Below are 24,792 nucleotides of genomic sequence, written 5' to 3' on the forward strand. Positions count from 1 at the left end.
GGTCCTGGACTTCTGCACGGCAGTGAACATTGGCAATGTTTCATCTGGGCAGATCTGTGGGTTCCTATGTTCCTGGGCTCAGAAAATGCCAGTGCCCAAGCCCCAAGTGATGCTGAATGAGTAAGAGACTTTTTCACATGCTTTCTAAGACAGTGGCTGTCTGGTACTGTCTGGGGATTGAACTCCCCACCACCTCAGGTTCTAAGATCATATATGTAGTTGTCCAACATTTTATATTTAAAAAACACTGTTATGTTGGGGGAGGGTATAGCTCAAATAGTAGAGTGCATGCTTAGCATGCACGAGGTCCTGCGTTCAATTCCTGGTCCCTCATTAAAAAAAAAAACAAGCTGATTACAAATAAATAGACCTAATGACCTCCCCGCCAATAAAAAAAATATTTAAAAAATATACTGTCATATGATTTTTCTTGTTTAATCCTTCTAACCCTGACCCTGGGTTGAGGCCGGCCAGAGTTAGGAAATGGTCTCCGCATTTTACAGATGAGGAAACTGAGGTCTGAGAGGTGAATTTCTGGCCTAGGATCACACAAGCTTCCTGTCTGACTCAATCCAGTGCTCTTTCTACTGTATAACTTGTAAACAGGGTGGGGTGGGGAGCAGAGAGATGGGGAGAGAGGAGTTAGTACTATAGCACTCCTGGCACTAAGTTAGGTGTTTTGTGTGTCATCACTGACTCCTAAAAGCAGCTCTTAGGTGGGAGGCTAGAGCTGCTTGAGGCTGGATGGTATCAGAGAATGTGAGCCAGCCTTTGAAAGGAATCACCTTGAAAGAAATGAGTCACTTATGCTATTCTAGTAGGTTTATTTCAGAAAAACATAAGTTTTGAGGTCAAATAAAATGAGATTGTCAGTCTGGAAGGATGGAAGTCTGTTCTGGAATTATGGCTCCAGTGTGTCTTGTTATCTCAGGCCATGCTCTTTGGTTTCTGCCTCAAAATACTTATTTCAGCTGGAGACCTTCACCTTCTCTGTACTCTGGGGCTGCAAATTAGTGTTACTGGCCCTGGGAAACAGGAAGAATCTAACTGAGACCTGCAGCATAGCTGTCACCAACTCCTGGGACACTTTTTCCATCAACCAAGCTCTGACCCACCCCAGTTTGCAACATCTGAATGCTTCACAGAGAAAGGAACAAAAACAGCTTCTCCTCAATAGTCAGTTCGAGACCTCTGACGTGGCCTATCCCAGTCACCTGCAGATAGGAAGCGGAAGCTGAGCACTTGCACCGAGGCAGGGGCTGGAGGCCTCTTCCTTTTTGCTCCCAGCACTGGTTTCCTGACATCTGCATCTTAACCATTTGCAGCTGTCTCCCCAGTGAGATATGCACAATATCAGGCCAGGGCCTGGGGCTGGTTTCTCTCTGAAATCTCCAGTGTCTAATCTAATACTTGAAACTCTGTAGGAGTTCAACAATGGTTTGTTGGATAAACAAACGAGTGAATGAATGATAAGTCTTGTCTGGGGACTGCTTCCTTGTACCAGGGGCCTGGCTGGTGGTGATGATTGCGATGACAACGATAAGGATGAAGTGGTGAAGTAATTCAAGGTTACAGCAAAGTTCTGGCAGGGAGAACAGACACCGACCCTCCCAACCTCAAAGCCTGCAGTAGCTTTTCCCAGCTGGCCTACAATCCTTTTGAAGCCCTCAAATGCATTTTCTCCCCCAGATCAAGTTACTGCAGAGGCAAACCAAATCGCTGGTTAAGTAAAAAGGATGTGAGCAGATTATCTATTGATTGTCATCCTCCCAGGTTTCATGGATAAAAAGACCCCCTACCTGGGCTCTGCATGGAGCACTGATAGGCCAAGTGGCCGCATGATGGGAGGTCCAGAGGCCAGAGCTTTTGAACAGCCTGATTTTAGTGCTTTGGAAATCTCTGCTGTATGTGATGGCTTTCTAGGTTGGCACTTCCATTCTCTGGATTTTAAAGAATGAGGAATCTGTGGCTGATCACATATTCAGCAACCAAATGTACTTATTCGAAGACCTAAATTGCAGAAATAACTCACGTGATTAGTTGAATGAATATGAGTCAGATCATCAAGCTCAATCTATGGATAAATCAGGAAGAGACAACTAGGCCAAGCGGAGGGCAAGCCCTCCCCATTAGTTTCTTGTGCTTGCCTAAGACACACGTTCCCTGCAAGGTGGCCAAGGTAAGAATACTTGAGCCTCTGCTCCTTAGAGATGCTTTGCTTTATTCTGTTTATGTACTAGGACCAGCTCCACCCCGAGCTCCAGCTCCACAACAGTGCTTCAAGGTCTGAGGCATCTGGTTATTCCCAAAGGGCAGAGCCTCTGACAGTGAGTCAGGCCCAGTGGTGATTATGAGAATAGAGCCCAGGTCTCACCCCAGGGCCACAAGCCTGTCCTCCTAGTGCTCACTGGTGAATCCCTGCAAAACATGCCTTACCTTCTAGGCTCCAGCCTTGGATTTGCCCAGTCCAGCAGCATTCTCACCAAGCAAATCTCCACAGCCAGTGTGCACGCCTGACTCTCTGAGTGATCAGCAAGGATTCTCCCAGCCAGAGCCCAGTTCCTGTAAGGAACCTGCTCTAGGAAGAGCATAGATTCTCTAAGCACAGCGCTCGCTCAGCCCAGCCGTGCCTCAGCCCAGGCCTGGAGGCCAGCCGACCCTGCTGAGTTGTGAAGAGACCTCCCAGCTCCCCTAATGTGGGTCTCCAGCCACCCCATGTTCCTCACTCTGGATAGTTCCCGAGAAGGGACTGGGAACCACGTCTAGGTCATAGTGGCACAGCACAAACACCACCAAGTCTTCCTTTCCTGTTCTTGTTATGCGGTTGTGGGTGTGACGGGACTCCAAGAGGCCAGGCGTCAGGCAGGGCAGTCACAGAGCAAAGAGCTGCAGGAGACGAAGTAGGGCACAGGCACCCTTAAGCCACTCAGTGGAAGGCTTTATAGACTTAACCTTTTCTACCAAAGCTTCTAGGGTCAAAGAGCTTTGATTCTAATCCTGGCTCTGCAGTTTGCCAGCTGTGCAACACTGGTCAAGGCACATAACCTCTCTGGGTCTTAGTGTCTTCATCTGTAAAATTCAGATATTTCTGTATAGAATCATTTGTAGGATTCAATAAATAATGTATTTTAAGCACTCAGTAGAGCAGCATGTGGTAAATGCTTGAACATGTTAGCTAGCCCTATTCTAAAACTTATCCTAAGAAAACATTAAGACAAGTATGCAAAGATTAGTGAATTGAATTAGAAAATTCATCTTAGAATGGCAAAAAATCAGAAATAACCTAAATGTCCAGTAATAGGAAAGAATAAAATATAAAATGTTATTTGCATATACATATAATCTGTGTAAGTATACACATTTTATATATATGTGTGTATACATGTATACACATACACACATATAATCTGTTCATATAACAGACTACCATGAAGCCATTAAATATGACAATACAGTTGTTTAGTGTTTAACAGCTTGAAAAGTTGATCACAAAATTCTGTTAAATGAAAGAGCTGATCATAAGACAGTATTTATGATACGATTCCATTTATGTAAAAATACATATTTATATCTATTCATTATCATGGGGACATACCTGGAGAGATACACACACCACAGGTCACCTCTGGGTGGTGGGAGTTTAGGAGCTTTTCTTTCTGGTTCTTATTTGGAATTTCTAATTTCTCTACAATGGGCATATACTACATTGATTTTTTTTTTTTAATGAAGAAAGAGGTGGAGTAGTCTTAAGGGTAGAAAAGGATTTTCACACTCAGAAAATTTCAACACAGATAAAGGGATTTGTTCAAACTTCATCACTCCCCAACTGAGAAGAGGCATGAAGAATGGCAGCCTTCAGAGAGAAAATCCCATGTTTCAAGGTTTAGTGTCTGAGGAGAGTAATTTAAAAATGAGAGTATCTCCAGCCACCTTTATACATCCTTCTCTATCACTCCATCCCGCAGGACACCAACCTTGAAAGTCAGCAACAAATCAGACACGAATGTGCCTTCCTTGTTGGGAACACGAAATCAGAGTATCAGAATGACAACGAATTTCTACTTTACCTTGCAAAGAGACCCTTCCTGCTGAGATGGGAAAACGTGGGGCACAAATCAGCTCTCCGGAAGGAGGAGACATTTTCACAGTATCAGCTGGAGGTCGGGGGAAACTGCAAAGTCTAAACATTCTTCGTGTCATAACTTTGTCAGCTGTGTTGCAGTCGATAAGATGCCTACCCAGCACCTCAAGTCATATGCCAAATTGAAGTGGTTAAATGGGTAATTTGTAAAAAACTACTGAGCTTCTTTCACAAGCTTGTCCCAGCAGCCTGCTTGCCTCTGGTCCCCACGCTGGGTGCTGCACAGCCCCTCTGCCCTGGGATTGGATCTCAGGACAGGAGCAATTGGTTAATTCACCTGCCCATTTCCAGATCTGGACTGCTGCCGGGGCCAGCACTGGATGGCAGGATAATTCAGAAGCTGTGCCAGCCCTCAGGAAGCAGGTTATCTTGTAGAGTGTATGCTTCAAAGAGAAAAACACAAGTCTGATTTACCTCACAAAGGGAACATCGGGGACTGGAGGCAGGAAGGAAGATGAAGGGGATGGATGGAGAGAGAGAGGCTATCTTGCCCCTCAGCCTTGGGAGAGAGAAAAGGGCCAAGGTTTCCTCCTTTCCTGTCTGGTTCCTATGATCAGAGAAGGAAATAGAGTTATGTCGAAGGGGTAAGGGGCCAGGTCAGAGTGCCAGACGAGAAAACCATGGCACAGAGAGGTTAATTCAATCACCCAAGGTCACAAAGCCAGAAAATGGTGAAAATGGTGACCAGGCAGCCTGGTGCCAAAGCCTAGGCTCCCAACCTGAGCCATATTCCAAGTAGAAAGAAGGATCCCACTATTGGATTTGGGCAAGGTGGCTTTCCCCAGGGCAGCCCCTGTGACATGCTCTCAGATGGCAGTGAGTGTCATGCAATAGCCTGGGCTGTTTGGGATTTTGTCCTCCTTGGTTTGGGGAAGATAAGTAATACTTTGGCTTCACATCTATAGCCTAATACAGGGAAGAGGGACATAACTGACCAAGGCTGAGCCGTGTCAAGAGAATGTCACAACCTCCTTTTAATCAGTAAACACACACAGACCCTTCTTTGCCATTCACTATTACCTCTGGACATCCCAAAGCACCGTCTGGGCCTGATGCCACGCTGGTACTGCACCAGGCAGGTTACACAGGAGTCCTGGCCTATGGGGGCTTCTCAGTCCCTGAGACAGAGGAAACAGGATGTTGGGGCTTTGGAGGCAGACAAGCCTAGTTTGCAATTGCTGTTCAGCCTCTTTGCAGGCGTGGGCTCCTTACTCCTCTCAGTCTCAGTTTCCTTGTCACCCAGATGGTACCTCAAAGAGACACTGAAAGGAGGAAACAAAACTCATGAGAAGGTGCCTGTGCTGGCAGGTGGGCACCTGCAGCAAGGCCCTACCAGCACTAACAGAGACAAAAATCCTCGAGTTGTCAGTAGGTTTACTGCCAGCTTTCATGACAAAGGTGAGAAGGAAGGGAATCCTTGCCATCAAGTCTGAGCAGTTGCAGGCGAGGAAGACAAGGATGCAGGAACAGGGCTGCACGATGACTTTCACGGGCCCTACCTCCATAAAAAAGGCTAAAAACAATCTTTCACAACTGCATTGGTATAAAGAAGTTGGGTTCATTATTTTAATTTGTTATATTCATATTTTTTTCCTGATTTTAGAAGAAATTAAAATTAAAATACTTTCGTGATCCCGAGGCACTGTGTGTAGCAGAGAAGGTCGGGCCTGTGCAGGGAATGCCTGGCTGGTGCTGGGTGCTCAGACTAGTTCTCTTCCCTTCAAGTCTGCAGCCCCATCCTCCCCGCCACCTACCCACCCCGATCTGTCTGAGCACCAACATTCTTCCCAGCAGGACCTCCTAAGCTTGGCCTGTGCTGTTTCCCTACCTGTAACAGAGACTTCATGGATGTTTGTCAAAACCTACCCGCTAAGCAACTCTGGGGTAGGATCTGCCCCCTCCCATATGACTCGTCTCAAGTGCCACCATCCTTGTGAATGTGGGGATGAAATGTGGGGAACTTGATGAAAACTTTCAAAATCGTCTCAGGAACATGCTCAACTGCTCTCCCTACATCCTGACATTCTCTCTCATGGCCGTGCTGCTCAGGCACATGTTCTGTCTGGCCTCACAGGCAGATGTCACTTGTCTCCTCTCCAGTGAGCTCATCATGTCTTGATCTTTTGGCACCCTCTTCCCTGCTTCATACCCAGCTCATAGCCTGGCACATAGTAGGTTCTCAATGCAAAGTTGCAGAATTGAATGAAAACTCTCTGTGTCCCCACGTGCTATCAGTTACTTGTTGCAAAACAACATCCAGATGCATTTCTGGGTGACTGCTATTTCGGGAACAGGGTTATTTGGGGAGCCGAGCCCTGCCTGCTGGAAGTAAGAAGCAGGCAGAAGGCCCCTGGCACGGCGGCTCCCTTCCTCCTTGTCCTAATCATTTGCTTGGCCATTGGTGGGATTAGACAACAGCAATTATCGCCACATGGTTTATTCCCAGAATTCAAAGTTATTGGGGGAGAAAATGCAATTGTGCTTTATCCAGTCATTAAAAAAGAAAACAAAACAAGAGCAGTGGATTTCCAACTGCCTTTCAGACTTGATGAAAAGAAAACCAAACTTGAGTATTAGCCCCAAATTGTGCTGACAACACATTTCCGGGTCTCTTTGTCTTCTTCCAGGCTCTCTTCAGAATTTTTCAACAATTCCTATTGATCCCCGCGTGGTTCTCATGCCAACTGTTTATGCTCGGGAGAGCAGCCGTCTCTGGAGCAGGGGACTGATCTGCCGGCCTCGGAGGCCCTGGTGGGGGAAGTGAAGTCCTGGCTTCTACCTTCCAGGGAAGTGGCCACCCTGACAGTGCAGCACCTCTGCTTCTGGTGCTGAGCCCGCTGCCCGCTGGGCTGCACCAGGATTTCATCAGCCAGGGTGAAACACACCCAGAAGGGGCCCCATCACCTACTATTTTAGGGCCTAGAAGTAACATGACAGACCATATGCCAGACGCCCCCACTGTATAGTGGAGAAATAAGCCCAGAGAGGGGACAGGACTTGTTTGGGTCACAGAGCAGACTGGTGGCTGAGAAGCTATTAGAAGCCAGGTTTCCATGCTCCTGGGGCTTGGGGTGGGGAGAAAATACTAGGGAGCATTAATGGGACCCTATTAAAGTGCCAGTTGGTCACAGATGGTCTCTTATCATGCCTTCACCCTCTTCAGCCACACTGAACACCTTTTAGACCCCAAGAGGCCATGGTCTTGCTCAGTCTCCCTGTAGGCCTTTGCAAGTGTGTTTCTGTGCCCCTGAACCCTCTCTTGTGCTTCTTCATTCATGCTTCAGGACTTGGTAGCAACTGTCTTCCCCAGGAAATCTTTCTGAAGCCCATCCCTCTGAAGATGAGTTAAAGAGCCCTCCATGTGAGCTTGTATCCCATGGCACTCATACTGCCTTAACTGAAGCTACAAGTTCATGCATTTGTCTCCCCACTAGCCTGGGAGGTCCTCGTGGGTGTCCATCTTGTTCCCTGTTGCTTCCCCTATGTCTTGAACAGGGTGTAGTGGCACACCATAGGCAATGAATAATCAGTAGCAGATAAGGAAATGGTCTCATGTGATCCCAGTGACAATATGTGAGCAGGTTGTCATCATTCCCATTTCACAGGAGAGAAAACTGAGGTTCAGAAAGGAAACATGACACCTACCCAGCGAGTTAGTGGTGGAGCCAGGATTTGGACAACTCACATCTTCTGACTCCCAGATCAACATTTTCTCTATTTTCTCCCTTTTCTGGCCCAGTAACTGAAATACAGAAACTTTAGTTCATGCCATCTCAGTCCATGCATCACAGCCAGGTGGGCATGGGAAGTAGCCCATCCCATGGCACTGGGGAGTGGGTAGTGAAGGGGGGCTCTGCTGACTGTTCCTTCTGCTCCAGGGAGCACTCAAGACAGCTGGCCTGAGAGCCCTGATTCACCCATAAGTTAAGGCAGGGACCCTCTCCAGACTAGGGCTGAGCAGGTAGTGCAGGGCAGCTCTGCCTTTGGGAGCACAGGCCCGGGAAGCTGAGGCTTTGAACAGGGGGTGAGGGTGGGGGCTTGATTAGGAAGGAGGTAGCATTCAGCAGGAGGCTAATATTAAGCATGCTGGCAACAGTAAGCATTCATGAGGATAATGGAACTAGAACTCTCATACACAGCTGGTGGTACTACTGGTTTATCCATTTCGGAAAACTGGTAGCATTTAACTAAAGCTCAACATACAGAAGAACCCAGCAATTCAAATCCTGGGTAGATCTCAACACAGATGACTGCTTGTTTCCACCAAAAGCACGTACCAAGGTGTTCATTAACCTCAAACACTCTTCATGGGAATGTAAATGGTGCAGCCACTGTGGAAAACAGTCTTGTAGTTCCTCAAAAGGTTGTACGTAGAGCTACCATACAATCCAGCAGTTCCACTCCTAGGCATACACCCAAGAGAAATGAGAACCTACATCCACACAAAAATTTCTACATGAATGTTCATAGCAGCATCATTCATAATAGCTAAAAAAGACACAATCCAAATGTCCATCGATGGTTGAATGGATAAATAAAATATGGTATGCCCTTGCAATGGAATATTATTTGGCAATACAAAGGAATGAATTACTGACACCTGCTACATTGTGGATGAACCTTGAAACATTATGCTCAATGAAAGAAGTCAGTCACAAAAGGTCAGTATTGTATGATTCCTTTTATATGAAATGTTCAGAACAGACAAATCTATAAAGAGATGCAAAGTAGATCAGTGGAGGCCTAGGGCTGGTAGGGGAGGGAGCATTGGGGAGAAATGAGGAGTGACAGCTGATGAGTATAGGGTTTCTTTGGGGGATGATGAAAATGTTTTAAAATTGATTGTGGTGATGATTGCAAATATAATCAAAGTTACTAAATTTTAAACAAATAAAAAGTATTTGTAGCAGATTTACTTATAATTACCAAATATGGGAAGCAAAAACGTCCAGCAACAGTAGAATGGGTAAACTTGAAAAAGAATGAACCCTTCATGATATAATTATTAGTGGAAAAAGTAAACCCTAAAAATACATACAGTATGATAGGAAAATTTAAAGCAGACAAAGAGACTCTGAGGTGACAGAAGTCAGAATAGTCGTGGCCCTTAGGGACTACTGACCAGGAAGGGTCGGAGGGAACCTCTGGAGATAACAGAAATGCTCTCTATCTTGATCTGTGGTGTGGTTACAGGGGTGTATCCACATGTAAAATTCACTGGACTGGGCACTTCAAATTTGTGCATTGTATTGTACATAAGTTATAAGTTACATCTTAACTTTTAAAAAGTAATTAAAAAGGAAAAAAAAGATAGAGGCTCAAGTTAAAGGAGCAGGGTTCAAGCCCTGGCTATCAGACCTCCCCAAGTCCCTGTTCCTCTCGTGCCTCTTTCCCCATCCTTAGACAATGGACCAGATGGTATCAAAGAACCCAGCTGGCACGGACAGTCTCAGATTCTGCGAATTCACATACCTATTTGTCACTGAGTTTTCTGGGAAATTTGGCAAGTGCTTGCCATCAATGTGGCGTGAAGAAAAGAAGGCTGGCTGTCTGCTGTGGGCTCTGCCTTGTTTCCAAGGAAGGAAAGGCCTTTAGGAACTGGGTAGGAACACGTCACCCCCAGGAGGGAATGTCAGTTTCAATATGAATCATCCTATGCATCCCCAGCAACGTGCTCTGGGAATAGACATCCTGAATCACTCTTCCCCAACAGGAGCAAGACTTGCTACTAAAATTTCAGATTTTAAGAGAACTGGTATAGTCCAATAGCCTCTCAGAGGTGAAAGAAGAAATCAGCCCAGTAACTAACCAAGAATTACAGAGACGACAGCGAGGGCCCAGGGTGCAAACCTCTTTGTACTGAAGCCCAGAAGAGGCCCAGAGGAGGTGGCCGGCTCACATGGCTTCTGGCGCCAGGGCTGGGATGGGGACCCAAGGCTCCAAACCTCGAGTTTTCTTTTTACAACAACCTGCTGTTATATTTTCTAGAGAAATAAATTATGCTCTGTGTTGGTGGGAAGCCTTTTAAACAAAAAGAAAAAGAAAACAGCCAAGATGCATCTTAATTAGGAACTACTTGGGAAAAAAAATCTTTGTGGGAGGAGGGTGCAGAGCAGCACGCACTGAATGGTCAGCAGCGTGAGAGCGTGAAAATCCAGCAGGCTCATTTAGAGGTGAGCGCTCTGCTGTGATAATCACCCAGTGTGACCTGAGGGACATTCTGGTCGTCAGAAGGATCATGGTGGATGTGTCACTCAAGGCCATGAGAAGGTCACCACGGGGCTGCAGCATCTGACCAGCAACTGCCAGTCCTGCCTATCCTTCACACATGTGGCATTAATATTTTCATACTATTTCCCTCCTTGTGCTAAAGGCCATTCACCAGTGACTGGTGCTTCTAATCCATTTCCTCTGTGCTTTGACAGCCTCTGGCCTCCGGAAGGAACAACCCCGGGCTCCCGAAACATGTGACTGCCGGGAAGGTTTGCTTGCTGCCCTTAAGCCTGACCCATTCTGCTCAAGGAATTGCAACATCACCACTTCTCAGGCTGATGACAGCTCTTTCTCAAAACAAACTCAAAGCCTGGAATGTGCACCATGGCCTGCCAGAGTCAGGGAGCAAACGGTCTAACATCGATTTCCCAAGAACTATGGATACTGGGTGTTTTGCTTTTGTTTTTGTTTTCCAGGGGAAAAAAAAAAAAAAAACTCCAGAAAACAAAACTTATAAAAGCAGATATGGTATTTTCAGCCAGATAAGTCCAAGTGCTCTGTTATCCAATAAAAGAGGAGACAGGAAAGGGACTAGGAAGGGTGTATCTACACTCGGGGAAGAAAAAACTTACCAGGACTTACTAGGTGCCAGGCACTGTACTGGGGCTGCCTAACCCTGCCCTCCCCACTTTCATGTGAGTAAACTAAGGTTCAGAGAACTCTGTGACTTGCCCAATTTAATTTAGCTGGTAAATGCCAGGGATTTGAACCTGAGCACATTTCCAAAGTCAAAACTGCTGCCACCCAGAAACAAATTCAGAGATCATGGAAACAGTGTGGAGATAGTGGAAAACTGGGAAGCAGGTGGTTTCCCCAGGCAGCCACACTGCAGAGTAGCTCTCATGTAAGACTGGTGTGTGTGTGTGTGTGTGTGTGTGTGTGTGTGTGTGTGTGTGTGTAGGAGGTATGTGAAGGAGACTGAACATTTTGTGGAAGGCACTGCTAAGTCACACGCCAAAACGAAATTGTAAAAATTACATCTTGGGGCCTAGATTTATTCCCTCTTCAACATCATATTTGCTCTGTTTACAAGGCAAAGATGATTTTTCTCTCTGCCAAGGCCGAACTTTCCCAGCCTGTGATCTGAAAATCATGCTGTGTTCATTTTTCCTCTTAACTCACCCAAGGCCATAAATCAATCCCTTGAAATGGGGATCTGGTTGGGCAGTTCTAGCAGGGATTCACCAGGCAGAGGCAGAATCCAAGTTGGGGCTCTTACGGTCACCCTGGGCCAGCTTCTGCCCATGCAAGCACCTCCATCCTCCACCAAGAAAATGCCCGAGATCAGATCCACTGACTAAGCAGGACTGCTGCTCTTTCAGGGTCAGTTTGTTGATTCCTAATGCACTTTGTGACGGAGGAGATCAAGGCAACTGCAGAGAATGAGAGGAATTGAGCACAGCAGGACCAGGATAAAGGGTGTTAAGGGAGGGGGCAGGCAGACCACAGGGGGCAATTCATTCATTCAACAATATTTACTGAGCGCCTACTATGTGCCAGGCACTGGTTTTCCCCTTGGAATATAATTATTCTCACAACTATTTTTATAACAATGTAGTAATAATGGCAGCAGTTTACAGTTAATGAGTGCATATGGTCAAGTATGTTTAAGCACATGGGCAGGTACTCTGCTGGGTGTTTTACACACATCAGCTTTATCTAGTCCTCACAACTGTTGGGTGAAGTAGGTATTATCGTCATTGTACAGATGGAGAATCTGAGGTACAGAGAGGTTAAGAAACTCACCCAAGGTCACATGACTAGTAAGTGACAGAGCTGGGATTCAAACTCATACTGGTTTGGTTCTCACATCCATGCTCCACTCAGCTCGTCACGCTAACAGTCAATGGCATGTTTTGTAATTAAATATTTGCAGATTATGGGGCAGGGATAAATATTTTCTTATGGTGGGAGAAAAGTGGGAAATCTGAATCTTTTCATCAGGCCCTGAATACTCAGCTGATGTCCAATAAATAATTCTGTCTATCGATGGGTGGCTGTAGACCCTGGTCTGTGGTACATGTATTTCTAGGCTTTGAGGGCAGTGGAATAGAAGATGCAACACCGCCAACCCTGAGACCATCCCTCTGTCCCCATTCCCTTCTCTGCAGCCATCAATGTGGTCACTGGGGCACAGGGCAGCATGCTGGTTTATAGATTGGGTTTTAGAGTCCAACAGACCTGCGATCAAGTCTCTGCTTGATAACTGTGTGACTAAGCAAGTCCTGGAACTCAAAGTCTCAGTTTCCTTACCCACAAAATGGGGATAAGTGGGTAATTTACACCTTCACTGGGCTGTGAGGAGGACACACAGAATGTAGCTACAGTGTCTGGCAGCAACAGTGCCCAGTGGGATGCATGCACAGGAAGCAGGTGGGCTCTTGGCTCTCGAAGCATACACATCCTGAAAGGCAATTCGCTCTTGTTACAGTTCTGAGAATGTCTAGTTCCTGGTGGTGATCTGTCTGTAGGCCTGTGTTTTGACAATCTGGCCTTGCACAGTTTGGCTAATCTCAGAGTGGGTGGTGCAAAGAGCCCTGGGCTGGGACTCAGGATATCAGAGTTCAAGTCCTAGACCTACAATTAACAACAGTGTCACCTCGGGCGAGTCCCTTCCCCTCTCTGATCTTGGTTTCCCCAACTCTAAGATGAGGGAGTTAGATTTGCCATCAAAGGGCCTCTCTGGTGGCAGTCTCCCAAGACTTTGTGCCCGTTACCTACTGATCTCCCCCACTGCCAAGGGAGAATGAAGTTCTTACAATTGCTCTGACTTCTTGGAAGGATTAATGCTCATTAAATGCTTCAAGGCCGGCAGCTGGCACTCAGTGCGAGATCTGTCTCACTGCTCTCCTGGAAACCCTCCTGCTGGCAGGGGGCCAATTTATTCCACAGTCTTGAACCCTAACCTTCCCCTGACTCTTCCTTGCTTACAATTCCACTGTAAGCTGCTTAAATGAAAGGGCGAGAGGTGCACTGCCTAGCAGTGGGCTGCCCACCCATGATGTCTGCCACAGGTGCTTGAGGGCTGAGGAGAGCAGGGCAGGAGGGATCAGGGCTGAGTGAACCCTGGAGCCCTCATGTGGGTCCCTGGATCCAGGAGACTTGGTCACACCCCAGTCAAAATGGGAGAAGCACACACTGTCCCAAGGGCCTGATGTCATCCTCATAGCAGCTGAACTTGAAGAATTCTTCCTGTGTGCTGGGCATGAATATAAGCACTTCTCATGGATTACCTCATTTTGTTCTCAGAACAGTCCTGTGAGTAGGTACCATGGTTGTCCCCACTTCATAGCTGGGAAACAGGCCCAGAAAGGGTAAGAAACTTGCCTAAGGTCACACAGCTAGGAAGTGGCAGAGGAGCATGCAAATCCAAGCCATCCTGCCTCAGACTCCATGCTTTTCAGCTGGCTTACTCAGTATCTCTCAGGCCCTAGCAGCAGCACCTTGTACGGGGAAGGAAGCTGGGCCTCTGTGCACTGAACCCCTGTGCTTTACGGTATTGCTGGCTGCCGTTCTATGGCTGGTTCCTCTGCCCTCCCCTCCTCAAATGTCCTCTGCAAGTGGCAGACTTGCCTCTGTGACTGAATATGATAAGAGCATCGCCATTGAGGGCCAGCCTTGTGCCAGTGAACAGGCTGTGTCCTCTCTGCTCACAGCTGCTAGGGTCTTGGGGGCATTTCTGGACAGGACCTGCTGAGTCAGATTGTGGTAAACAGAAAGCCACTTTAACACCAAATTTCTCAGGACACCAAAACTGGCTTGAGAGGTGCCTCACCTAGAGGTCTTACTTTCAAAGTGAGGACAGATTCAGGGAGGGGCACACAAGTGGCTGGGAGGGGAAATTCAATTTGGTGAAATGCTAAACAGGGAGACCAGGATTTGCATCCAACATCTTTGCTGCAGCTCCTGTATATCCTGCAAAGCCCGGAACCAGCATGAACTCGTTTCTCTTCCCCATACACAGCCCTCTTGGCCCCGCAGGCCCAGGGAGGAGGCTGCAAGAGCCCATGTCAAACTGATATGCACCAGGATGCAGGAAGCAGCGCAGGGTCCCTCGTACATTGACTCAGCCATGTGGGACAGGGTAGGGACAGCTGCCACCTGACCATGCCCTGCAGGGCCCAGCTTACAGTGAGGTCATTGATGACAGCAGCTGCCAGAGCCCAGGAGTGATGCCGCCCAACAGCCCACGTGAGTGCAGCAAAAGGATGGTGTGACAAGCAGCTCAATTCAGGCCAGTTCATCTCCTATCTTCAAGAACAGTCTGGATTCCAAGCCCCTCATGGTTCCACCCCAAACTAGAACCTCCTCCAGTCTCCTAGAATGTCCTTAAACCCTCCTCTGGGGATGTTCCCATAAGCCTCTGTATCATCAGACCCGTTTGCGGCAACAATAAGCATAGCCACCATCTATGAGAAGGTTCTGTGTGTCAGACAGGCCCTGGGCTGGGGGACTGATGTTTTCATTAGTTCCACTTTATAGAAAACTCAGGCTCAGAGAGAAATGCCTTGCCCAAGGTCACTCAATCAGGAAGCAGTGAAGTCTGAATTTGAACTTGTTGGGCTCCAGGGGACCAGAACCACAGTCAGTGAAGCACTGTTCACATCACTGATTATGACCCCTTCCACTTGTCCCTCTCTCTGACAGCACCTAGACAGACCCCAGAGAGGCCCCGAGGAAGGGTTGACAGTGTATGTTTCGGTAGAGCTGGTGGTTTTGCTGTGCCACTTATCCCTGTATCCCCAGCAGTCAGCACTGAGCATCGCACTAGACAAGCATCCGTTGAGTGAAAGAGTGAGAAAATCAAGAGCAGCTTTTCCCTGCCCAGTGCCTGAGTCCCTACACACTCTCTTTTCCCAGGAGCCAGCCGCCCACTGTGGCTCATTTGCTGGCTGCAGAAGGAAGGCCTCACTGCCAGGACTGATGTAGGCACGGGGTGATGAGGCATCCAGGGCCTTGCCAAGGCTGCTTTTGGGAGACAGACAACCCAAGGCACCTCAGAATCCTCCATGGGCTCACCTGGGCAACTGCCAACCACATTTATTACAATGGAAATCCTAAATCACGCATATATACTTGTTCTGCATGCTCTCATAGCAGCCTGAGTGTGAAAAAAGAAGCAACAGGGGCCCAGAGAGGTCAAGCAACTTGAACTTGGCCACACATGTAGTTCAGGGCAGAATGAGGACTTGGGCCCAGGTCTTATGGCTCAAGGTCCAGGTTTCTTACCATCATTCCAAGCTGCCCACTCTCTGTCAGGCTTAGTGATGGGAATAAGACCAAAAGGTTGAGATTTAAATCAGAGCCCCTGAGGAATTTCACAAAATGGGACTTGGTTCAGCCCAGTTCCTCCCATTAGTGCGCCCCATGAATGGCCCTCGGATGGTCCAACCAACAGCTATGCCTACGCTGGGCAGTTTCAGAAATCAACAGCCTCCCCCCAACCTCCAACAATTCCCTGAATATTTGCAAACTGTATAGAGAGAAGGAGAGAAGCTTCCTTGATTATGTCCCTCATTGACACTAGTAGCCAAAGCTCCAACAACTCTGATGAGAGCCACACCAGCCATCTCTCCCCAGGGCTGATGTGGGTGTTGGAGAAGGTCTATGTTCTAGGCAGGTAAGGCAGTGAGCCTCCGAAATTGGAATCCACCCATTTCATATTTGAAGCTAAAGGAGTATCTATCTTCCTGCCTTCTGTTCCCTCTCTCGGAACCTATCCTAAGACAACACTTTATGAACAAAGATGATAACTGCTGCATTATTTTTAATAGCAAAAATTTACAAATGACCTTTGTCCAACATTAGTGGCATGGCTAAATGAATTATGACATATCCATGCAATAATTGCAACCATTAAAAATATTCTTCATGAAAAAATTTACGTGAGCTAGGGAAACACTTATAACAATTAATTTAAAAAAGAAACAATATAATATTGTATATAAAGGAGGGAGGGGAAAGCATACAGAAGATTAAAAGGAAATGAGCCAAGATGTCAACAGAGGCTGCATCTACGTGCTAAAACGAGTTATTTTTTTGTCTGCTTTACACTTTTTGATACTTCCTCTTTTCCTCTACGTGCCTATGATAGCCAGGAAAAGAAAAAGCAGCAGCAGCAGCTACCTCAAATCACAACCCCCCACTCAAGAAGAGTGAACTGTCTGAACAGCCAGAAAGGTTATGATGCTGCCTGGTTAGAGGGAGGAAGGTAGGTCCTGTGTCCCTTTTCCCATAACACAAATATTCTTACAGGGCCATATGTGTAGGGGGACGTCCCTTGTAAACCTGCTTTCGAAATTTTGCAAGGAATTTTCATCTGACTTAGTTCTTGGGTTCTTACTGTCAGGAGTCTGTGTCTCTAAGTGGTGGGGAATATAGGTGATGTATTTCCATCTCCAGACCCCCCTGTCTCTCAGAGAAGAAGGAAGCCAGGTGCCTCCAGCATCTTTTCATAGGAAAGGCCTGCAGAGAGGGGAGCTAGCCATTTGTTCAGGAGTTACATTTGAAATCTGAAGCTGTGCCCACAATAAGGTACTTTGCAGCCTCTCCAGCTAAGAGGGGCTTTGGAGGCTCTGGCTTAGGAGGATCTCACAGCTGCAAAGGGCAGAGATGTCAGCAAGCGAGGCTGCAGATAAAACTTGAGCTGCCAAAACGCAGCAGCACCCGTGTTGCTCCCTAATGTGCGAATGTCTGTCTACAAGCCAGTCAGCGGGAGATACCCTCCCAAGACCCTAAATGCACTGTGTGTGCCCACCTCGTTAAAAATGTGTTTGGTTTCTCTAGGGAAACAGCTAAGATCACTTTACAGGCACTTGGAAGAGTGGATTTAAGCCCAATCCTCTGTGTCCTTCAAAACTATAAACCTCTGTGGAAACAAGTGTCCATCACTTACCATCCCCCCTCACATTTCCAAGATTTTTTGCTCTGAAAATGAACAAAAGGTGCATACAGACAAGCGCATAAAGTAAGGGGGAAGTGTGTGGGTTCCCCCCAAATCTAGAAGGCTCAGAAGCCTACACAGCCCCACAGGAACTCAAGCTTGGGACCCCCAGGTCTGGAGAAATAGGGAGACAGCTCAGGAGGTGAAAAGCCAAAACTAAAATCCCCTGCTCGGCCCCCAGGGCAGAGGTCTCCCCGACATCCACTCACCGAACATGCTGCCCTCGTAGCCGTCTTTTGTGAGGGGCCGGAGCTCGTTCTTCCCCATCGCGTAACGCTTGTAGCTCTGCCAGGCAAACTGCATCATCTGCGAGATAATGGGAAACAGCAAACCTGAGCACGGTGACTCCCAGCAACGCTCTTTGCGACAGGACTTGAGACCACGTTTAGAAAACAATCTTCCACATTAAGAAAGATGGCTTCCTCTCACCATAATTTCACTCATAATTACAGCTGCCTGGAAGGCCATTCTCCTCAGACAAGCCCACACATCCAGTGCCTACCCATAGATTCCTTAGAGAAGACACAAAAAGCACTAAATATATTCCAGCCATCGGTCAGTGCCAAAGTGAAAAGCCACCTCTTTCAGGAAGCCTTCCAGTGACTGGACCTCCAGGGACCCTCTGAAGGGAAGGAAATGGACTTCACCGAGTGAGGCCTGTTAGAATCTGATAGAATAATCCCCCTGAGCTAGGGATTGTTAACTCAATTTTATAGATAAGGAGACAAGTCAAGACATAAGGTAACTTGCTCAGGGTTACCCAGTGAGTCAGTGAGAATGTTGGGAATTGAACACATGCCCTCTGGCTCCAAAGCCTTAGGTCTGTCCCACAGAGTCACTGCATGAGTCTCTCTGAACTCCTCCAACACTTGGCTTGACCTACCCTGGCTTTCCCAGGCCTCCTAGCACCCCAGTTGGTCACTGTCAGTTTTTGTTTCCCTGGCTCTGGACCATAAGCTCCTTGAAGCCAGAAACTACACTTTCCTTGCCTCAGTTTCCCCAAAGCTCCCAGCATAGGGCTTAGCAAAGAGTATTTGGGGGCTCTGTCATGAGTGCATGCATGAGTTCTTATTACATTAAGGCAACTATGTCAGCCCCTTAGGAGCATCATGCAAGCACCTTGGTCCCCTGCTGCACTGAGCACTGAAGGCTGGAGGAATGCGGTAATAATCCGTCCTTAGTCCTGTTTCCTCGCCCTGCCAGGGTTTCTCTTTTGCCTTTGATGGCAGGGTGCAAAAGGAGGACAGCAGAGCAAGGCTGTGGGGTGACCCTGGGGCAGAGGCAGGAGCCAGCCCAGGCAGTGGAGGCGCAGCTGAGGGACAGGGAAGTGGGAGGCAGCCTGCGGTAGTGGAAAGAACTCGGGCTTCGGTGCCAGAGAGGCCTGGGTTCTAATCCTACCTCCACCACTGTCTCTTTGACTTTAGCAAGTGACTAAATATCTCTGAGATGCTTCCTCTTTGAGATGGGAATAACAAGGCTTGCTTTGCCACAGCCCTAAAAAGTTTAAATGAGAGAAAGTAGCTGGAAATGCCAAGTTTCCGACCTGACACAGCAGTGATTGACAAACGCTAGTCTTCTTCCCTCCTCGGCCTTTAAAGTCTAGTTCTCTGAGCCTCATCTGTTCACCCCTCCTTTCATCCATCTTATTAGTTCTCAGACTTTGGCATGCATCAGAATCATCTGGAGAGCTTTTTAAAACACCGTTGGGCCCTTTGAGTTTCTGATTCAGCAGGTGTGGGCTGGGGCCTGAGAATTTGCCTTTCTAACGGGTTCCCACGTGGTCCATGGGCCACATCTGAGAAACACTCATCTATCAGAAGTGTTTCTTTCTGTCATCTCACTTCCAGACACTGTCTGGAATCCCTTTGCTTTTCTCCTTCCATCTCCCAGCCCACCTTCCTGCCTCAGCTCCATCTTTCTGGACACTGCCATCTGCGTTCTCCATGCCCTGCCACTCCTGGTGCCAAGGCCGAGAAGCCATCTCTTCCAGGCACATCTGGACAGTAACTACTGCCATGTTCACCACTGCAGCCCAAATGCACAGACCAGGAGGGCAGACCTACAGGTCTACGGCCTGGGCTCTCCATGAAATGGCAGAATAATCTAGTACCATCTCTCCATTTCACAGATGATGAAACTGAGGCTCAGAGATGGACAGTGGTCAGAGTGGCACAGCCAGCAGGGCTGGAATACAGCCCTTTCAACTCCCAGGCTAGCAGACCCCTCCTCCACGCTAGGCTTGATGTGTGGCTTCCCATGAGACACACGTGCAAATGTCATGGTAATGCATGCCAAGCACTTGGCACAGGCTTCGAGTCCTGGTTCCATTCCTCTGTTATTTTCTACTTATCTTGAATTGGCAATAACAGAAACTAATTGCCGGGTGTGAGCACTTAAGGGAGACTGGCCTCTTCCCTGGGTCTCTCTTATCTGGGGGCCCCCTTGATTAAGTCAATGTGAGGGAGGTGGCTGGGTAGAAGAGCAGCAGGAGGCTGTTAAAACACAAATGGCAGCAGGAAAGCAGAAGCAGAGGTCTGGAGGGGGAGGACTGCACCCTACCCTCTAGTCCCTCCTGCTTGAGAGAGAGAGAGAGGGGAGAGAAGTGGGTGTACAGGAGTAATTAAGAGAATCATAGGTATCTACATGTTCTCAAAGGAATTGTCACGGCAGGGGCGTGGGGGTATTTGGAACACAGCCCATTCTCACCGTCATCCACATCAATGGAGGGAAATGCAGGCACAAATAATCCCTGTGTCACTTGGGAAAGGATTCAGAAGGCAACCAGAGCTACTTTCAAAACACACACACACACGAGCACAAAGATACACAGGCCCTCAAACGCTAGTTCTTATGTCTCCACCTTGGTCACAAGCCCAGGTGCTGGATGAACAGGGGTGATGCGGAAAGGCCCCAGCCAGGCAGTCCTTACTTCTCTTCCTAATCCTAATGTACTGGGTGTCCTGTCCAGCGCTCAGCCGCAGTTTGGGCTACAGCCATGGTGGGAGTGCTCCTTCGGCCCACACCCTCCACTTCCCTGCCAGCTGCTTATCTGCCTTCAGATCCCAGCTGAAAAGGCACTTTTGCAGGGAGGCCTCCTCCCCAGCTAAGCCTAAGTCAGGCCCCTACTCCGATCCTGCATTCCTGATGTCAAGTCCCACATCAGCCTGCAGTTATGCTTTTATTATGCATCTATTTGGTTAGTGCCCCCACCCCCATTCACTGCTGCATGCCCTGCAACTCAACCACGGACTGGCAAATAATAGGTGCTCATTAAATATCTGCTGAATGAATGTAAGAACAAATAAGAAAATTGGCTCTGGAGCTTAGCACAACCCTGGGAGACTCATGGGAGCCATATATGTCACAGGTAAAATAGGCAATGGGTGGGGGGAGGGGGGCTTCTGAGCAACGTAGGTGCTCAGACAAAGGTAAACGAGTGTCTCAAGGGACATTTCATGGGCACCAAGTGTCCTGATGGACAGGTAGGACTATGAGAGACACAAAAAGAGGCCGACAAACAGAAAGGCTAATCTCACTCTACATGTCTTGGGCAACCCCTGGATTTGGCTTTAGAGACGCAGAGTCCCTGGCTTCATGCTTAGGCAGTTCTAAGACCTCAGAGGTCACCCAGGTCACCTCCTGCCCCACGCAAGTTCCTTAATAAAAGACTAAGTAACCTCTCTTTGAATACCCTCAGTGATGACAGCCCATTCAATTGTGGTGTTCCACAAAGTTCTGCCTTACTCAACCCAAATCTGCTTTTCCCTACGGGCTGTGGGGAAGACAGCTCATGTGCTTCCACCAGAGATCTTCACGCAGGGGAGCCCACTCTCAAGTCACCTTCGGCTGCCTGTTGGCTGGCTGAACAGCCCAGAGCCTTCAATGTTCCCCCAGTGGCAGAGCTCTGAGTTCCTCGAAACTGCAGGTGCACATCATCATGGTTTTCACCCATTTATTATGGTTGGCTGTACTTTTGGTAACTAGAAGAAACCAAAATGCAAAGTGGAACCAAAGCGGTTCAGTTACATCTGAACCAGATTCTGTGGGTGTGGACTTGCCATTTGTCCCTAATAATTCCTTCTCCTTGGACATGGATACCATTTCATGCTGTCAGGATCTTTCTGGAACCAGATCTTATCATTCAATGTGTGTGTGTCTGCCTGTTTTGGGTATTCTGCCTGCTTTGATGGGACCGCCATCTGTGTCTCCCTCCCAAGTTTTGGACAGAAACATTAAATAGCTGGGCTGGGAACAGAGCTGGAGATATAGCAGCAGGAACCCCTCTGCTGGATCCAGCACTGCTCTGAGTGTCATCTGTTAGCAAGTGAGGAATCTGCCAATCAGTCCAAGCCCCGAGTCTCCATTTTTGTATATAAAGATATTGTAAAGGATAGGACTGAAATACAAGAACACTCTGCCCCAATAAAGCTAGTACAGAGGAAATAGACTGCTTTTTTCTTTTTTCTTTTCTTTTCTTTTTTAAAGAAAAATCAGGGGTTAGACTGGCATGATTTGTTCTTAGAGAACCGATTTTGGCTCCTATGGATCATCATTTTTGGTTCTAAATGCTTGCAAATTATTAACTTAGAAACCAATCAGTCCCACTAGGATGGCTGTAATAAAAAAGATGGACAATAACAAGTGTTGGCCAAGATGTGGAGAAATTGGAAGCGTCATCAATTGCTGGTGGAAATAAAGATGGTGCATTTGCTTTGGAAAACAGTTTGGCATAAAAAGTTAAATATGGAGTTGCCATGTGACCCAGCAATTCCACTCGTAGGTGTACACCTGTGCTGAAAAGAGTTAACATAGCAGGCCTGAGACTTCTATGCTTAGAAGGGCTCTGCTTGCAAGTTTGGCCCTTGGCTGGCGTCTGGGAACTTGGATTTAGTGAGTGTTCTCACCATTCTCTGGCTGGTAAGGGTCGTTAACTGTACTGAGACTGTTTGTACAAACAATGTGGCATATGCTGAACACCTGCTTTCCTTCTGGCAGTCTGGAATTTTGGTTCATGTTAACCAGAGGGTACTCACATGACCAGCCCCCAATAAAACCTTGGGCACTGAGTCTCTAATGAGCTTCCCTGGTGGACAATGTCTCACATGTGTCATCACAACTCAGTGCTGGAGGAATTTAGTGTGTCCTGTGTGACTCCATTGGGAGAGGACTCTTAGAAGCTGCACCTGGTTTCCTCTGGGCTTCTCTGTATGCACTTTCCCCCTTTAGTGATTTTATTTTGTGTCCTGTCACTGTGGTAAATCATAGCCAGGAGCAGGACTATGTGCTGAGCCCTGTGAGCCCTCCCAGTGAATCACTGAACCTAGTGGTGGCACCCCAGCACATACCCAAGAAAGTTAAAAACATATGTCTACACAAAAAGTTGCACATGAATGTGCAAAGCAGCACTATTTGCAATAGCCAAAAGGTGGAAACCACCCAAATGTCCATTGACTAATGAAGGAATCAACAAAAAGTGGTAAATATGTACAATGGAGTATCATTCAGCTATAAAAAAGAATGCAGTGCTGATACACACTACAACCTGGATGAACTTTGAAAACGCTGTGCTTAGTGAAAGAAGCCAGATACAAGAGGCTACATAGCATGTGATGCTATTTGTATGAAATGTCCAGAATAGGCAAATTCATGCTGGCAGAAAGTAGATTAGTGATCACCAGGGTCTGGGGAAAAGGACATGGAGAATGCTAATGGGTATGGGGCCTTTTGAGGGTGATGCAAATGTTCTAAAATTGATTGTGATGATAACTGTACAACTCTGGGTCTATACAAAAGACCACTAGATTTTATACTTTAAAAAGGTGAATTTTATCATATGTGAATTATAACTCAATGAAGCTATTATTAATTTATATTTTTTAAAACTATTAATGGGGACAAATGGATACCCTATGCCTTTTGAAATAACACACTGAGAAGGACACACCATCATTTCAGTAGTATTCCTGCCAAAAATGCAAACCTGAACCAAATCATGAGGAAAGATCAGACAAACCCAAATTGAAGAACAAGCTACTTTACTCTTCAAAAACATTAAGGTCGTTAAAGAAAAGGAAAGACTGAGGAACTGCTACAGAATGAAGGAGACTACAGAGACACGAACTAAATGCAATACAGGATCCGGACGTGCTCCTGGAGCAGAAATAACAACAACAATTACTCATTATTATTACTACTACTATAAAAGATAATTGTCAACATAACTGACAAGATGTGAGTGAGGTATAGGGATCATATAGTACTGTATCAACCTTAATTTTCTGGTTTTACTGTGGTTATGCAGAAAAGTAGAACCAACCTTTTGGAAATACACAATGAAATGTTTAGGAGTAAGGGGCATTATGTTTACAACTTTACTCTCAAATGGTTCAGAAACCAATGTGTGGGGTTGGGGGGCAGAGAGAGAGAGAGAAAGAGAGAGAATGCACAAAGTAAACAGGGTAAAACGCTAACATTTGAGGAATCTGGGTGAAGAGTAAATTTGAATCTTTGTAGTATTTTTTGCAACTTTTATACAAGCCTGAAATTCTTTAGAAAAAAAAAAGTATTAAGGAACTTTGCTGGAGGTTGATGTCTTTTCACCCAGATTTATACATGAAAGAATTCTGCTTTCCTCCACTTTTATAAGTTATGACAGAATGTACTTGTTGCCAGTCCCCGTGTGGCTCCTCTTACCCCTCAGTGCCTCAAAAGCCCTCCTGGGCTTTCATCCCCTCACCAAGCCTGTCCCACCCACTCTGGTCAGAGGATGGAGCAAATGAGGAACTAGCAATTTGGGTTTCTCTTTTTATATTTATATTACCATGTTCAAATGAAGTGCCCATCCTTACTCTGTTCTTCCTGCTCCAGAAATAAAATAAAAGGCACCTTTTGTGGTTCTAAACATTTTCCAGAAGTCCCAGCTCAATCCAGACTTAAGCCTAAGCCCTTTTCTCACACCTCTGGGTCACTCCTTTTACTTGAGCTCAGTTCTGTACCCCTACTTCCCTCTTCTGCCCACATCCTTTCCAATAGTTTTAAAAAGTAAGGTTGTTCGATGCATGGATGGATGGATCGATTTACCTATCTTTCTTTCTTTCTTTTAATGTATCCAAGGTATAGAATCTCACTGCAGAAAAGCAGAGAGAAAGAAAACAATCACCCATCATTCATATATAATAACTACCATTCCCACTTTGGTGTCTCTCTTCCCATTTTTTTCATTTATCTTTGCTTCTCCCAGTGATGATGATATAAACATTTTCCATTTTATTACAAAGGCTTTGTAAACATCATTTTAGATAGCTATATCATAGCCTGGCAAGTAGGTTCAGCATCATTCACTTAATCTGCCTCCCGTATAATTGAACATGTCAGTGATTTCTATTTGAGGGCTGCTGTAAATAATGCCATAATGAACATCTTTGTGCACACTCTT

General features: G+C 46.7%; 1 protein-coding gene across 3 annotated transcripts in view; it reads right to left on the reverse strand.

Moving 5' to 3' along the window:
• Nucleotides 1-24,792, reverse strand: part of MAN1C1 (mannosidase alpha class 1C member 1) — a 124,832-nt gene that overhangs the window by 62,630 nt on the left and 37,410 nt on the right. For all 3 annotated transcript variants that reach the window (XR_012511383.1, XM_045511454.2, XM_010948058.3), the window contains exon 2: nt 17,567-17,663. Coding sequence is in view for 2 of the 3 variants with exons in the window: in XM_045511454.2 (XP_045367410.1) it covers nt 17,567-17,663 (97 nt within the window). In the remaining variant the exon portion in view is untranslated. The remainder of the gene's footprint in view (nt 1-17,566; nt 17,664-24,792) is intronic.

The sequence above is a fragment of the Camelus bactrianus genome, chromosome 13, assembly GCF_048773025.1.
Source record: "Camelus bactrianus isolate YW-2024 breed Bactrian camel chromosome 13, ASM4877302v1, whole genome shotgun sequence".
NCBI classification, from domain to species: Eukaryota; Metazoa; Chordata; class Mammalia; order Artiodactyla; family Camelidae; genus Camelus; species Camelus bactrianus.